This window comes from Pelodiscus sinensis, chromosome 11, assembly GCF_052426305.1.
Source record: "Pelodiscus sinensis isolate ZL-2025 chromosome 11, ASM5242630v1, whole genome shotgun sequence".
Lineage (NCBI taxonomy): Eukaryota > Metazoa > Chordata > Testudines > Trionychidae > Pelodiscus > Pelodiscus sinensis.
In genome coordinates this window covers 37,290,337-37,308,141 of record NC_143062.1, presented here as the reverse complement: position 1 = coordinate 37,308,141, position 17,805 = coordinate 37,290,337, and the positions used below count along the sequence as shown (strand labels likewise).

At 42.2% G+C, this 17,805-nt stretch overlaps 1 protein-coding gene across 11 annotated transcripts in view; it reads left to right on the top strand.

Moving 5' to 3' along the window:
* The window catches only part of LOC102454172 (contactin-4), a 749,532-nt gene that overhangs the window by 606,562 nt on the left and 125,165 nt on the right, over positions 1-17,805 (top strand). For all 11 annotated transcript variants that reach the window (XM_075938683.2, XM_075938684.2, XM_075938682.2 and 8 more), the window contains 2 exons: positions 14,385-14,521; positions 16,097-16,226. In XM_075938683.2, the coding sequence (XP_075794798.2) occupies positions 14,385-14,521; positions 16,097-16,226 (267 nt within the window). The remainder of the gene's footprint in view (positions 1-14,384; positions 14,522-16,096; positions 16,227-17,805) is intronic.

Here is a 17,805-nt window from a genome sequence, read left to right as displayed (position 1 = left end):
CTGGTGGCCACTCTGGCCAACACCAGGGAAACTCTACTGCCCCCCTCCCGGCCCCGGACCCCTTAAAGGGGCACGGGCTGGCTATGGTGCCCGTGCCAGGTGCAAGCCTGCCAGCACCCAGCCAGCAGACCCTGCACCTGGCACGGATTGAGCCACCCACCCGATGCCCCCCAGCCCTCCCCCTCTTCCCGGGACCAGGCTGGCAGCTCCCGGGAGCTTGCCCGGGACCGCAAGAGGCGGGCACCCGCCTGGGCTAGTGCGGACATCGTGGACCTTGTCCACGATCTCCGCACTAGGCACAGGAAAGTGGCCATCTAGGGCAGGAGAGCTGCCAGCCTGGCCACCCAGGAGCAGGCGTGCATGAAAATCAAGGGGGTCCACTGAGACCCCTGACCCCTGAGCTTACATTGGCCGTCCTGGGTCAGACCAAAGGTCCATCTAGCCCAGTAGCCTGTCTGCCGACAGCGGCCAACCCTAGGGACCCTGGAGGGGATGGACCAAAGACAGTGACCAAGCCATTTGTCTCGTGCCATCCCTCTCCAGCCTTCCACAAACCTTGGGCAGGGATACCACTCCTACCCCCTGGCTAATAGCACTCCATGGACCCAACCTTCATGACTTGATCTCACATCCCTTTAAACTCTGTTCTAGTTCTAGCCTTCACAGCCTCCTGCAGCAAGGAGTTCCACAGGTTGACTCTTTGCTTTGTGAAGAACAACTTTCTGTTACTAGTTTGAAGCCTGCTACCCATTCCTTTCCTTTGGTGTCCTCTAGTCCTTCTTTATGGGAACTAATGAAGAACTTTTCTGTATGCACCCTCTCCACCCAACTCCTGCTTTTAGAGACCTCTATCCTGTCCCCCCTCCGTCTCCTCTTTTCTAAGCTGAAAAGTCCCAGTCTCTTTAGCCTCTCTTCATATGGGACCTGTTCCCAACCCCTGATCATTGTAGTTGCCCTACCCTCTCCCACCCTCTCTCTTCCCCTCTCCCACCTCCTTTTCCCAGTCTCCCCCAGTTTTGTTCAATAAAGACAGATTCAATTTTTGAACACAATTGTCCTTTATTTTGTACATCAAGAAAAGGGGCTAGGGAAGGGTAAGTGGAAGGAGGTGAGGGAGGAATGGGGTATGAGCCCCCGATGGGGAGGACTGGGCTGGCTCTGCGGGCTTCTGGGTGTGGAAGCTCTCCTGCAGCCCCCCAATTGCCCCCTCTCCCCAGATGGCAGCCTGCGGCAAGTGCAGCCGGGCTGATGGCCGAGTGCTGTGATGTGCCCAGTGTGGGTACTCAGGGCACTCCAAGCCAGGACTGCTTTGCAAGCGGGGCACCCCTGAGAACTGTCTGTCCGGGGTGGGGGTCGGGACCCTTTAAGCGCAGCCCTCGGCTAGCCCGAGACAGCATCTCCACGCTCTAAGTCCTCCTCTGATGCCCTGCCGGCACTGCTTCCGGCCATCCTTAAGCCTGGTTCAGGGTCCACTTAATGTGGACATGCTAGTTTGAATTAGCAAAACACTATTTCGAACTAGTTTTTAGTTCTAGACGCGTTAGTTCGAATTAGCTTAGTTCAAATTAACTAATTCGAACTAAGTTAGTTCGAATTAGCGCTGTAGTGTAGACGTACCCTCAGAGAGCTGTTAGCAGCTTCAGTTGTTATTAAGTAGGTAGAGTCCCCACCAGCCCATATCACAATTGAGTCCATTAGCATGTGAATTGAATTTGTGGATAAACTGTGATTCCAGTCCTTCCCTATGTATCTGACTTGTGGAGCTGATCTGTGACAAGACAGCCACCTGCAGGTCTGTTAAACTGTGGTTAGGCAAGCAGAAATGTTCACCAACAGGCTTCTGTATGTTCCCTTTACGTATGTCCGATTTGTGTCCATTGATTCTTTCCTGCAGAGACCGTCCAGTTTGTCCAATATATAGCAGTGGGGCACTGCTGGCATTTGATGGCATAGATCAAATTACTAGATGTGCAGTCAAATGACCCTTTGATTTTGTGACTTATGTTTGCTCCAGTGATGAATTCGTCAGTGCAGATATGTGGGCAGTGTTGACATCCTTTTTGGTTTCAGGGCTGGGTCCCTGGAGGCTTATGATGTGGTTGTGTGTCATGGTTATCAGAAAGAATACGTTTCAGGTTAGGGGGTTGTCTGTAAGCAGGAATAGGTTTTTCTCCTAAGGCCTCTGAGAGCAAGGGATCATTTTCCAAGATAGGGTTGTAGATTGTATATATGCATTGGAGGGGTCTGAGTTGTGGAATGTAGGTAACAACAAGAGGAGTTCTGTTATTTTCTCTTTTGGGTCTGTCTTGAAGTAGTTCATGTCTGGGTATTTTTTTTTGGCTCTGTCCATTTGTTTTTTCACTTCCCCAGGTGGGTATTTAAGTTTTAGGAATGCTCTGTAAAGATCCTGTGAATACTAGTGAATAAAGTTCTCTTTTTTAGCCCTTATACAGGCAGTCCCCAGGTTACGTACAAGATAGGGACTGTAGGTTTGTTCTTAAGTTGAATTTGTATGTAAGTCGGAACTGGTACATATTGTAGGGGAAACTCTAGCCAAACATTTCTCCAGAGCTCAGTTTTATTCTCCCACACCTCACTTCCCTCAGTCCTTTATTCTCAAGCTGAGGTGTCTGCTGAGAAAAGCCGCTCCGCGTCTCCCTGGTCTGCTGAGGGTGGGTGCTAGCTTTGCGTCTCCCTGGTCTGCTGGGGGGAAGCAGCTAGTGCAGGGTTGCCTCACCCCGTTTGTAAGTAGGGATCTGATGTAAGTCGGATCCATGTAACCCGGGGACTGCCTGTATATTGCTTAGCCATACACAAGTTTAATAGTCACCGGTATGCTGTTCAGTATACCTGGCTTTGCAATCTGCTCTCTATTGAGCTGGAAAAAATGTGCTTTCCTAGCAAGATGCAGTTTGCACCTCTCTGGCTGAAGATTTGCAAATTCCCCCTGCAATGCAGTGCACCTTCACACTTGAACCTATTGCTACATCCAGGGCTCCCAGATGGTAGGAATGCATTATTGCCTTATCACTGGACTCGCTCCTGGGCTTCTAGCTATGGCTTTTTCATTGAACTGATTGAACTTGGAAGTGAGGGTCCTCAGAAGTCAGAGCAACATGTTTTGATCCAAAGTATTTTTGAAGTATTCATTTTAACTTGAACTCTATTTTTAATCTAACCACTCCTAAATTTTAAACTTGATAACCTTACATGAAGCAGAGATTTATCTCTTACGCGGAGTTGTAAATCCAACCTTTGTAGGGTTTTCCAAGGTGACTTTTTTGAGCTAATTCTAAGAGGAAGCTGCTTTTCTTCTCACAAAGCCAGCATCAAGATCATTTTTTATTTATTATTATTTATTATTTGGCATGGCTACTGGGAGCTATGCTCATGAACCGGATCACGTAAATTAAAAGGCAGTTTATCTCTCAAAGAGCTTATATCATAAGTATAAAACAGGAGACAGCAAGTGGACTCAAATGGTCTGAGAACACAAAAATAATGGTGATACCTTTTCGACTACTGTGGTTAAAAATGGGAAAATGGCCAAGTTACAATTAGGCTATAATTCTGCTGAAATCAGTGAGGCTGATTCTCTACTATCCTGTACCCATGGAAAGCAAAATGATACCACATCATAATATTTTATACTCACATTGCATTTTTTTAGTAGAACTGTAAAGATCTTGAGCTGAGCATAATTTTTTAGCTGAAACTGTTTTCAGCCAAAAAAAATGCTATTAATTGACACTAAAACATGCCCATGTTTGTGCCAGTTTTGACAAATAGTGTCAAAAAACAAAAAAAATCAATGTTTTGTTTTAACTTTTCTTAAATGAAATGTTTCACATTTTTGATACAAAATGATTTTTTGTTTTAGAATTTCCTTCTATATTATTTTTTAAAGTTAAAATCTGCTTGAAAATAAAATATTTTTCCATTTTTCTATTTACTAAAGATTTCAGTGTGAGGTTGAGCCAAAACATTTTTTTTTAATTTTTAGAACATAAGAATGGCCATACTGGGTCAGACCAAAGATCCATCTAGCCCAGTATCCTGTCTTCCAATGCCAATGCTAGCTGTCGCAGAGGAAATGAACAGAACAGGTAATCATCATGTGATCCCTCTCCTGTCATTCATTTCCAGCCTCTGACAAACAGAGTCTAGGGACACCATTCCTATCCATCCTGGCTAATAGCTATTGATGGACCTAACCTCCATGAATTAATCTAGCTCCTTTTTAAACCCTGTTAAAGTCCTAGTCTTTACAACATCCTCTGGCAAAGGGTTCCACAAGATGACTCTGCACTGCATAAAGAAAAACTTCCTTTTGTTTGTTTTAAACCTGCTACCTATAGAATTTTTAATGTTTTGAATTTTTAAAATCAGTTGTTAGCACAGCTCTGTCAATGACAAAAGTCTTAAGTATATTGCACTAATGCTATTATCTTTGGTGGAGAAAGACAATAGTACTGACTTTATATAATTGGACTTCCATAAGACTTCTGATTTGGTATTGCATGACACTTTGATTAAAATTAAAAACCCAAGAACAGTACAACATGAGCATGCTACATTTAAAGGGATTTAAAAACTTGTTAACTGAATCATCATTGGACAGTGTCTAGTTGGATCATGCTAAGAATGGTTCTTGGCCATATGCTGTTTTAGATTTTTATCAGTGACCTAGAAGACAACATAAACTCATTACAGAAATTTTGCAGATGACACAGATATTGGGGGTATGGTTAATAATCAATAAAACAGGTCACTGAGATGCAATATTTTGGATTACCACAATGATTTGCATTGCCTGGTCAGTGAAGTATAATATGTATTTCAGTAGCCCAGAAAAACTATTCATAGAATCATCGGGCTGGAAATTGGCCTGGAGAGGTTAGCCCATCCAGTTCCCCATGCCGAGGCAGGAACAAGTAAATATATATTGTCCCTGATAGGAGTTTGTCTAACATGTTCTTAAAACTTTCTGATGACAAGGATTCCATTTCCATAACCAGCCTTAGTGACCTATTCCAGTACTTAACTGTCCTTGTAATTAGAACATTTTACCTAAATATCTAACTTAAATATCTATTGCTGCAGATTAAGCCGAAAGTATTTCTTGTGCTATGGTCAGTGGACATGGAGAATAATCCCCATGTGTTTGATACGACACTCCTATTAATACATGGCAGTTTGATATTTCTCATTTTTGCAGCTGCATTACATTGTTGGCTCATATTCAAGTTGTGATCCACTATAATCCCCAGATCTTTTTCTGAAGTACTCCCATTAGCGAATTATTATCCATTTTGTATTTCTGACCAATTCTCAATGTTATCAAGGTCATTTTTTAATTCTAATCCTGTCCTTCAAAACACATGTTATCCCTCCTGCTTGGTGCCATCCACATATTTTGTGAGTATAACCTTTATTTTGTTACCCAGGTTATTAATGAATATATTAAATAATACAGCACCATGAGGGAACCCACTAAATACAACCTCCTAGTTTGGCAGTGAGCTATTGTTGGATTGTGAGGGACCCGAGGCAGGGTGGTGACTGCCCTTTATTACCTTTATCCTAGAATCATAGAATCCATAGATCATCCTTGAGAGATCATCAAGTCCAGTCCCCTGCCCTCACGGCAGGACCAACCACCATCTAGATCATCTCTGATAGATGTCTATCTATCCTGCTCTTAAATATCTCCAAGGATGGAGATTCTACAATCTCCCTAGGCAATTTATTCCAGTATTTAAAATGACAGTTCGGAAATTTTTCCTACTGTCCAACCTAAACCTCCCTTGCTGCAGTTTAAGACCATTGCTTCTTGTCCTATCATCAGAGGCCAAGGAGGACAATTTTCCCTCTCCTTTCTGTGACACCCTTTTAGATACCTGAAAACTCCTATCACGTCCCCTCTCAGTCTTCTCTTTTCCAAACTTCTCTTTCCCAAATCCTTCAGCCTTGCCTCATAGCTTGTGTTTTCTAGAGCTTCCGTGTTTCATTTTTGTTGCTCTTCTCTGGACCTTCTCCAATTTCTCCACATCTTTCTTGAAATGTGGTACCCAGAACTGGGTACTATACTCCAATTGAGGCCTAATCGGTGCAGAGCAGAGCAGAAGAATGACTTTTCATGTCTTGCTCACATCACTTCTGTTAATTCATCCCAGAATCATTATGCCCTCATATGGGAGCACTGGGAGGCTTGGGGGATGTATGTGACTCAGCTCTTATGAGCATAAAATGTATGCACTCCTACAATGGAGTCCACCTTGATGATATCATGAACAAACCTTGTTAGATAGGAAACTGTTTTTAAAGATTTTCTCAAAGAACTGGCACATGAAAGCCATGATTCTACAAACACTTACGCATATCCGTAAGCCCATGTATAGCCCCATTAGCTTCAATAAGAATAAAGTTAATTTAAATCCTTGCAAGCTGTGGGCTGAATGTGCAAGACAGATAAAGGAAGTATTAGGTCATGTTTACATTTGAGACCTCACAGCTGTGCCATTGCCCCCCAACTTGCTCCACCTTTGGAAGATCTCCCATGTTAGCTACTCTCCTGTTGACATAATTAAATCATCACCAATGAGTGAAAAAAGTGTCTCCTGCTGACTCAGTGCTGTCCACACCAGTGCTTCTGTAGGCATAACATATGTCACTCAAAGAGGTCTTTTTTCACACCCTGGGGGACATAAGTTATACCAACAAAAGTGCTAGTGTAGATGTGGCCTTACCATTCTAGTTATACAGATGGGGACTGGAAGAACAGAAAGATTAATTGACTTGCCCGGTGTTCAGAAAGTTGGTAGTAAAAATGGGAATTGACCCCAGATCTCCTAAGTGCCAGTATAGTCCCTTAATCCCAAGACCACCCTTCCTTTCGGAGTTCCTTAACACTGCTGCCAAACTTGCTGGTGTAGTGCAGGTCTGAATTTTGGAAACTTTAAAAAGAACACATAAAGTATTCAAATGACTAAACAAATTAGGGTACTACTAAGAAGTAATAATGGAAAAGTTCCAATAGATAATACTTTCTATAATCTCATTTATTTCTATGTAGTATCTATTTCTATAGTACATGAGCACACCAAACAAATCTTTAAACAAGAAAACCTGATGAGGCTGAAGAAACATTCAAAGAGCTGCTTAGTTTATATCTCCCTTGAGATAATGTTCCATACAGAGCACTTCACTGTTGAAAAGGATGGGGGGAAACATTAAGGTAGTAGGCATTATGATTTCTAAAAATGGCAGGATAGAGAAAGTACAACAGTCTTTTGTCATGAATTGTATCGATTTACAACATTTGGTAATAAAAACTTAATTGGAATGGCCCTTTATTCAGAGTCAATGGCCTTCCAATTCAGTCTCTAATCCTGCAAAAAAAAATGTTAGTCCTTATCTTTACATACATGAGCAGTCCTGTGCTACTGTAATCAGGCCCCATTTTCATTTATGCTAAAGCAGTGTTTCCTAAACTTTTTAAAACTGAGGAACTCCGAACAATTTTTTTTTTAATGGGAAACAGCAAGGATTTTTCTGTTGAGCAAAAAAACCCCCCACATGTGACCAGGCCCCAGGGAAAATTTGTCGAGCAAAACAAAAAAAACCCACCAAACCAGGAAGGAGAGTAAAGGAGGGTCTTGAGGCAGGGTGTCTGGCCAGGAGAGAGGGTAGAGAAGGGAACTCGGGGCAAGGAGGGTGCAGGAGGGGACTTGGGGCAGGGTGTCAGAGCAAAGTCAGAGAATGTGGGGTCTTGGCACGGGGAGGGGTGTGAGGGGGGGTTGGGTGAGGGGTCTGGGCATGAGGGGGGATGTTTACCTGGCTTGGCACCCTGCTGCAGCAGGGAAAGCCTCCGGGGAGCATGATCTTGTTCCTCGGGGTGGTGAGGGGAGAGCTCAGTTCCCACCCATGCAGCAGGGAACCAAGCGTAGCTGCAGCACCAGGCCAGGCTTCCCACTGGCAAGGTGGGGGGAGGAAGAATAGAAACCCTGACTGTCCCCTCCAGATTAAACTCTGCCACTTCCCCAGCAGGGGGCATGCAGAGCCCAAGTGCACCCCGAGGGAGGGGGGGCAGCAGAGCCTGAGCCGGGTTCCCCACAGGGAGCAGTTTTAAAATGCCGAGGTCCAGGAGCGGCTCCTCAGCTCCGGCCACCCCTCCCCCACCCAGCAGCAGTGACCGCTGTAAAAGCTGCCGCCTGCACACGTGAAGGAGGAGGAGGCTGCACAGCAGCGGAGGCCCCGTGGGACAGGGGCTGTCCTGTGGGCTGAGGGGGAAAGAGGGTAGCTGCAGCGGGAGCTGTCTACGGGCTCTGCAGGGGGTGGGGGAGCAGAATTTTGTCAGTTTTCTCCACGGCACACTAGAGTACCGCGGAACACAGTTTAAGAAACGCTGTGCTAAAGCTTCTTTATCACATTCTGGAAGCGTAAAGCAACCTGAAATGTAAATGATACCGGATTCCAGATCTCTTCTGCGCTGCCAGATAGGTGCAGAGGGGTTCTGGTGTATCAAGCACAGTAAGGCTTTGTAGAGCTGGGCTTGAAATCATAGGCTATTGTTTTCAGTTCAAAATGACCAGCGGTGAAAGAACAGTACTGTTAGGCTAAAATACAAGAATATCAATTTGATATTTAGTATAGTTCATTACAGGTTGGACCTCCCTTGTCCAACACCCCTGACCTGTCCTGAATGAGGGAATTTGCCAGATCAGGAGAAGTCCCCTATCACTGACCTCCTAGGACATTCCTCCTCCCAGCAGCTGTCTTCGCTCCAGCCTGCCACTGAGCTCCAGCCTGCAGAGCTTGGACCTGGGCTCCGACCCATTGGGGCTCCCCAAGGATGGAGCTCCCCAGCTGCTGCAGCTCCGCTTCTGCCCCACACGACTGGGAATCCCCACAGATGGGGCTTGCCAGCTGCCCAGCTATTGCTGCTCTCCGATGAGGATCCCGGGGAATGGGGCTTGTCGGCTGCCCCACTTCTGCTGGCTGCCCCATTACTGTCCCACTTAGCCAGGGCTCCCAAGTGAGTGCGCTTGCTGGTTTCACTGGCCAGGACTCCCTTGGGTGGGGCTCCTAGCCAGTTCGTACTCCTGGGCACTGGGGCTTTCTGGTCCAGCAACATTCTGTGGTCCTACTGGACCACAGATGTTGCTGGATGAGGGATCCTAGATTTCAGAGGTTCAACCTGTATTGAAAAACAAGATTTGGAATGATGATCATACGACCTTCCAACTTCCCTCAGTCTTTTGCATTATATGCAGTCAGATGTATCAGTGAATGCACAGCAAAAACTTCAAGCACTGGGGCCCTCTGCTTCCCTTTATAAAAATACATGGAATCTGGAATACATGGGTGATGGTTCACCCTTCCCCCCTTGCTTTATGAAATGGATTTATGGAAAGAAAGATACATAACTCAAAGGGCTGGCTGGACACACTCGAGGAGGGTGAACCAGAGACCCCAGGTGAGGGACAGCTCTGGTTTGGGAAAAGAAACAGTTTTAGGGTGAGTTTACAATAAATTTGTGCTGAGAATTTTAGAGTTAGAATTAGCTAAGCCTTTTTGTTGCTTTTGATTTGTAATCTACTTTGCTCTGCCTGTTCTCGCTTAAATCCTACTGCCTGTACTTAATAAAATCACTTTTATTTTCTATTAAGCCCAGTGTAAATAGTTATTACCTGGGAGAGCAATCAGTGTGTGCATTACCCCTTTCATGGCTAAAGGGGGCTTGCCCAAATAATTCATTTGAGGGTTTTGATCCCATTTGGGGAGTGGTATCCCAGGAAGCTGGGCCCAAAACAGCACTCTCCTTGGACCTGAAGAGGTTCAGTATCTGTACTGCTTCTCAGAGAGGGAGAAGAGATTTTGGCTCAGGACCTTGGCTGAGAAGCTCCAAGGAGCAGGAAGGTGGGTGGCAGTGGTCATGTGAGCACTCCAGAAGGCACCCCCAAGAAGTCTTCTCTGACCTCACCCCATCACAATATGACTGTCATTACAAAAGGAAAAAAGAAAAAAAGAGAAAGTATGTAATTGTACAAAATATTTAATGAAACAGGAAATAGGCTGGTATAACTAGGATACACTATGTCAAATGAGATGCACTATAGAAAAATATAGGTTGAACCTCTCTAGTCTGGAAATATCTGGTCTGACATGATTTCAGTTAGCTAGATGTCCACTTATCATGGATATGGCCAAGTTTCCCATGGTTCTGTTTCTACAAAACGAGGGGAGGAGAGGGAGCAGAGCCATCTGGGGAGACACTTGGCGACCCTTTTGAAATGTAATGGCGACCCATATTTGGATCCTGACCCATAAGTTGGGAAACCCTGATCTAGACAGTGCTTGGCCTTGCTGTGAGGGCAGGTGACTGGACTCAATGACCTCTCGAGGTGCATTAGAAAGACCAATTTAAATAGTATGTTTTGTTAATTCTTTAAGTTCTTCCTCTCCTACTTCTGCTATATTATGATATTGGCCAAAGGATTTTGCGCGTGCTGTACAAACAGAGAAGAGACAGTCCCATGCCTAAATGAGTTACTTTCTCCAGAAGCAAACAGATGAAAGCTAGGTGTTGAGGATACAGCAATCAAGCAAATGAACCTGCTGAAGTTGCTTTTTTAGGGAAGATAGAGAAAAGGAAACAGCTTGTTACCTGCCTCCACTTGGTCACCACAAATGTTAACAGATTAAGGATGTTTGAATTCACGAGACTATTTTCTTCTTTGTCCCAGTCTAATATGTGTGCTTAAATGTTACTAATAGGATACAAACATCATCTATTATGTAAATGCTTTAGAATAAAAAAATGGTTGAATTATTTTGTTCAGCAGTTTTGGTTAGTACTTACATTTGGCTCTCTGGTCCGATTCCCAGGTTACTTTCAGTCTCTCCATAAAGGATAGCTATAAGAATAGGCAATCTTCTAGGCCTTCAACAGAATATCTGCGGTTAATGATGAATTGCACAGCTTGTCCCAGACCTTCTGCTGCTATAAATTGGCTTAGCTCCACTGAAGTCTATTATACATCAATTGTGAATCTAACAATATGTGTATTAATTGCTCTTTTGCTTCAGACACATCTTTGCTAGTCTTATCCAGTCAACCATTTTTTTTGTATTTTTCCTGCTTTTTTTTCCTTTCTCTCATAAATGTGGCATATGCCAATTTCTTGTGATGTTAATATTATTAATAAATTAGCCTCCATGCTACTTCCATGATTTCAGGAGTTCTTCAGGGGACTGAAGAAGCTCTACCAACAAAGAAGCAGCTTTTTCAGTGTAGCTTCCCTTAAACTGGCAGCTTGCTGCCATGTCAATCACAAATCATACTTCATCGCACCCCTGACCTACATAGTTATGATGTCAAAAGTTTGTAGGACACACTTGGCCTAGTGCCCTTATTCTGGTTTTTTAATTAGTCTGCTTGAAGTTTTGTATCAATTTACTGCTCCTTTATATGATCCCCAATGGGAGGACATCAACATTTCATTATATTATGTCAGCTGGTGTTGGTGGCTCAAACACACCTACTTCATGAACTACCTCGTTGTATTACTTACAACTAAGTTAGGAGGATGTCTTGCATTCTCTAGAACAAATGCTTCTATAGAGAGTTTGACCTAATTAGGAATGTCTCCCAAAGAGAAGCACAGAACTGCATTCCTCTGAAACAATAGGCCCTGCTGTTGTCACTGAGATTTATTGTTGACCTACTAAGCTTTCACTGTAGCTGTCTACATCATAAATAGCTTTAGGATAAAAAGCTTAACAAGTTCACATAACTAGAATGGATGAACACGGATGATATGGTTCAAGTCTATGGCTCACAGGTGCTGCACAAAGGATGGAAATGAATAGCTTCACTTGCTACTTGGATCATTTCCAGCATCAGAAGTTTGAGTCTCGATGCAAGTACTTGCATTAGGATGTATGATTTTGTACCCTGAACAAAATAAAGGCTGGAGCATTTTAAAAGAAGGGGTCTGATTACTCCTTCCAGTTCATGAACACAGGCTCAGTCCTTTAGTCCGGGACTGGACAGGCAAAAAGCTGCCCTTTGCCTGGGTGAAATCTTACCTTATTCAAAAAGTGTAAGATTAATAGCTACAAAAGGAAAAATTTAGCAAGATTTAAAATGTCACCTATTATAGAATGAGCTTTTATCATTCACTGGAGACATTTATAAGTGCCATTCCAACATAAGTAATAATACCATATAGCGCACTGTGCAGATTATGTAGATTTTCTTCATCTAAGAGGTGCTTTTGATTACTTTGTCCATTTTTTAAAAAGAGCAACTAACTTAGGTTAGCAGCTGTGAAATGAAGAAAAGAAAAAGGAGGATTTATAGAGCACCTTTCGTAACGACAAGTATCCTAAGGCTTTCTGCAAAGTTATGAGGTAGATGCTAATAGTAACCATGTAGACAAATTGTGAACTGTAACTTGGAAATAGCATTGATTCTTGGCACTTGTTGCATCGAGAGGAGGAAAACTTAAAAGTTGAAGTAAGTAAAGCCAGTACTTTAAAAACTACTATATTAAGGTCCTTATCCTCTGAACCTTATTGATGTGAGATGCCTTTTTCTACATGTGTATCCCTTATTCACATGAGTAGCTGGAATTCATGACCTCATGTCTTATTCAATACAGTGCGGGACAGTTGCCACCAATCTTACTATGTTTCACAGCCTTCCCATTTTATATCTCTTGAGATACAAGCCTAAAGTAATACAGCAGGGAAGTTGTCCACCTCTCCATTTGTCATTGTGAGGTCTATTTAATTTCTACAGTCACATCATTTCACCATATTAAGTTTGCTTTTCTGCTTTTCTAAGTTCCATTGAGTATTTCTGTGGTGTATTTAAGATTCTATGCAAATTTCTGTTAATTTTTTGCATTAGTTTGTTGTTTACAGATGCAGCGGAATGGGAAATATTCAATGTAGCTCATGTAGAATTAGGTACATGTGGATCATGAACAACAATGCCAATTAAGACTTATTCCCCAGACAGAACATTAAAAAAGTATCCCAACTCTTTGAGATTTCTTAGGTATATCAGCAGGAACATATAATGACAGATATGGCAGTATTTAAAGTATAGTGAGGTCAACTTTCCATTCAACTTCACATTTGGTGGTTGTTACAAAGTTTGATTTTTTTTTTACCTATTCTTTCAAAATTTTCTCTGATCCCTCATCTCAGTCTAAAAGGGATTTATAAAGCTGTTGGCTTTGTTTGAGAAATTTTAATTATTTTATCTGATTATAGAAGGAAGGTATTGAAAAGTATTATCCAGGTTCTGAGAGACCTCTGCTGGTAATATTTTTTTTAAAAAAATCCTTTCAGGTGTGTGTTTGTTATTTTAAAATAGGACAAATCTACCTTTAAGATAAACCTGAAACACAACTAATTTTAGTACACCCTGAAACTCCAAATGAGTTTTTTTGAAACATTCACTGGAGTTTTGTGCAGTACACTCGAGGCAAATCCATGCCAATGTGAATTTGTTTAGGATAACATGAACTGAGTGGTTTTTCCAGGTTTCCAGCAAAACTTGAGAGTTACAGCTCTAGAAATTATTCTCTCAGTTTTGAGTATGAATAATCTCAGCGTGTGAAAACCTACCTGACACAAAACTTTAAAAAGTTATACAGATACCTACAAACAACAAATGACAGTTTTCACATGATATCTCTTTAGAAGTTTAAGTATGTGAAGCCAGTACTCTAAAAGCTACTGTATTAAGGTCCTTATCCTCTGAACCCTTATTGACGTGAGATACCTTTTTCTAAATGTGTATCCTTTATTCACATGTGTAGTCCAGGTTTTGCAGGATCAGACCCTGATAGGCCAAGATGGTGTTAAGAGCTGAAATTAGATCTGAATACAAACTATCCAAAATGTGAGTTTAGGCCCATTACAGAGAAATAAATGAATACAGTGCTTGAATCTGGATGTTAACACTCCCAAATCTTAAAGCTTTGGATTGAAAGCCCAGTTCTATTGAGCTATTTAGGCCCAGTTCATGAAAATATTCTTATTCAGGAAAGTTTTAACTTCAAGCACCATTTATTTTAATGTCATTACTCATGTACTGAAGTATTTCATTTCTGAAGATGCAATTTTTTGTTAAAACGTATTAAAAATAAAATTTTAGAAACTAGGTTATGATCCTGTTCCCATTGTCTTCAAAAGCAGAATTGGACTCCTTGGGGGGGGGGGGGGGGGGAATCTCCACAAAGAATCCAGTGGTATAAAACATATGATTTTTTTTTTCAAGAAAAATATTCAGGAGTTGCTGGCATCTGGAAAATAGACTCTTGTTTACAAACATGTGGGTTCATTCATTACTTTCTGCATTCCAGCACCACCCAACTGGATTCAGAAAATAAGTGATGCTCACCTAGCTATAGAGGAAAGCATCTTTTGGGAATGTAAAGCAAATGGAAGACCGAAGCCTTCATACAGCTGGCTAAAGGATGGCGAATCACTGATGCCTCAGGTAAGATTATTGCTGAAATCTGTGCCCTTGTTCTTTGGATGCAATGGTGGTTTGCAGAATGTTCTATAAAGATTCTGCTGATTTGGCAGCTTTTTAAGGACTGCATAGTTCACTGCCTTTAAATAGAAGTGCAAACTGTGATGGCACCTTAAAATTCAAGTCATAGCATCTTTTCTATCCTCTTGGGTGAGTGCCATTGCATGACATTGAGTTCCTGTATTACAAAAAAATAGTCCATTGCTTTCTGTAGGTGGATAAGGAAGGCTTCAGGACAAGTTTCTAAGAGATTTGTATTAGAGCAAACAGGGTGCATGAAACAACCATATTCATAACTTTCTGTAGCTCTTTGAAATGAGTGATTCATAATGCTATTGTGCTGGTTGAGAGGCCCCAGTAAAATCAGGCAAATGGTTGAATGGTACCATGTGGCTTTCCTATATAATGTTGTTTTCATTTGATAGTTTTCAGATGAACTTCAGATGTTAATGAAACTTTGGCATTTCCAAGAGTCTCTGAGCAATAAACCAAATTCCCCTTGTTCAGATTTGCTCCTGTACAGGCAGCTAGAGACCTGGGTTATCTTTAGCTGTGCCTGAAAAAAATGCCTACAGATTAGAAGTGGGGGGATTAAGCTCGCTTACCGCCCACACCCCCAACTCTTTCTCTCATTAGAGGGCAACTTTGAATCCCATGATTATCTCAATTATACAGCATAACTAAAGCAAATTATGAAAGCGTTATCAGTGCAGCCTTCATTTTTCTCCCTCTACTTAATGTGAAGAACATAGTTGCCTAGATTTGATCAAACCCTAATAAAGATTGCACAAACATTAAATTGCCACCCTGCAGCCAACTAGAAAGCAAATAGCTCTTTATAGTACTTATTTTTTAAAAAAATGGTAGAACTCCCAGGAGGAGGGAACATTTTGCTGTACTTATTAAAATTGATAACATGAGTTCCATATCCTTAGGCTGACAAATGATACCATGGTCTTTTGTTCCACACGCTAATTTTACTTCATGCTGGTCACTAGCAGATGGTCTTGTTCTTAAATCACGTTAGTGGCAGAAATAAAGTAAAGGATCATTAAATTATTAACATCTACATTTTTCCCTGGTAAACTGCAGCTGATTTTAAATGTTTCTTTCTGCAACACCTAAAATGATTATTATTCCTATTACACTTCAGAGGGATACACGCTAATAACTCAACTGTTTTAAATGCTCTCAAGAATGTATTTGACCATCATGATACACTACCTTAAAACAGAAGTGCATTTTTAGATTCCAGTTAATCTCTTTGAAAGGGATATTAATCTGAATGGTTTAGGTATTAAATCAATGAGAACTCAAGGGAGAGTCCTCCAATTTAAATTGCATTTACCAACTACGATATTGGTTTTTCCATTTAACGTCGAACCTGATATAAATTTAGTTGACAGACAAATAGATTGTAGCATGTAAATTGTTCATATTTCTTTTTTTTCTTGTCCCCTGTGATATAATATATGACCCAGCTGCTGTAACATATAAATTCTAAGGTGGGCTTTCCTTATTTATTTTGCTGTTCTACAGGACAGAATTCAGATAGAACACGGAGCACTTACAATAACAAATGTGAATCTGTCAGATGCAGGCATGTATCAGTGTGTAGCGGAAAACAGGCACGGAGTCATTTTTACCAGTGCGGAGTTGAGTGTAATTGGTGAGTTTGCTTTCCTAAAAACTGAACATTTCTTGTAACTTATACCGGTTTTACTAAGCTTAAATGTTTCAGCCAAGAATACATCAGTATTTCTCTGATGCCAAGGAAACGATTGTAATAAAAACTGAGGCAGAAAGAGGTACATGGAATAAAGAATTTCCACATCACTCCATCTTGTTATTAATACAGGTACCTGAGCATGAAAAGTTGGTGGCATACCACACATCTCTTGGTGTTTAGAAGCTCCTATATCAGACTTTTAATAAAGCATTGGGAACCAGTGATAGTGCAGTTGGGACCTGATCCAAAACATGTTGAACTCAGTAAATCTGTCTATGGAATACAGAGCTGGAATTGAATCCTCTGTAGGAAATATTACAAAACTTTTCTCTTTGACTTGCCTTTTCACCCTACGAACGGCACTCACAACACCAGCACCCTCTTCCACTCCTAAATGCCTAGAAGACTTGTACTCTAAAAGAGTTTTGACCTCACAAAAAGGGAGGTGCCAGAGACTCCCTGCTGTTCAAAGGGACTTCATTATTGCTCATGACTTGACGTGGAAAGCAGTATAAAACCCCAAGGCAAAAAGAGTTTGACTTCTGGGGTCATGCCCATGTTATAGATCCATATTAGTGAGTATAATGACAGCTGTAAATTATAATAATATTGCTGTTCTTCCTATCTATCTGCTTACAGTGAACTTGTTCAATGGCTATATTACAAGAGGGTTCCACTGTATGCATTTTTCTTTTGCAGCTGTCTACTCTGAGTATGTGCTGAGCAGCTCATTTGTCAAGTGTGTGTCAATCAATACATGGGATTTAAAAAGTGTTATGCACTCTGAGGCCCATTCTTCAAGTAAACACATGGGTCAGATCTATTGGCCTCGGTTACACTGGAGTATGTTAAGAGTGACTCACTGAAGTGAAGTTACACCTGGTAAAATTGGCGTAAGCAAGAGGAAAATCAGGGTCAATTTGTATAGCAGTAGACCAGTGGCTTTCAAACTATAGGTTATGACCCCATACTGGGTCATGAAATGTCAGGCACTGGGTCTTGTTGCTGCAGGGGGATCTGGTGACTAGCAGTTGGCTAAGGCAGCTACCTGCCTGTCCTGCCACCGCAGACTGCACTGTGCCCTGGAAGAGGCCGGCAGCAGGCCCGGGTCCTAGGTGGGGGAGGAGAGTGTGCACAGGGTTCTGCGTACTGCCTCTGCCCCGAGCATTAGCTCCGCACTCCCATTGGCTGGGAACCTGTTGCTGGCTGCTTCTGGGTGCAACATAGTCTGCAATGCCAGGAGGGGCAGGAAGCTTGCTTTAGCATCCCCTCTGCACTGCTGACTGGGAGTTGTTCAAGGTAAGCCCCTCCTGCCCCAGCCTGATCTCCTCCCCTCCAAGTCAGAGCCCACTCCTACACCCCATACCTCTTATTCTCAGCCTCACTCTGGAACCCACACTCTAGTCAAATTATATTGGGTCATGAGCATCAACAATTTTTTTCAACTGGACCATGAGGAAAAAAGTTTGAAAGCCACGGAACTAGAGCAAGTTCAGAATGTAGAGAAGAGCTGTTCCTT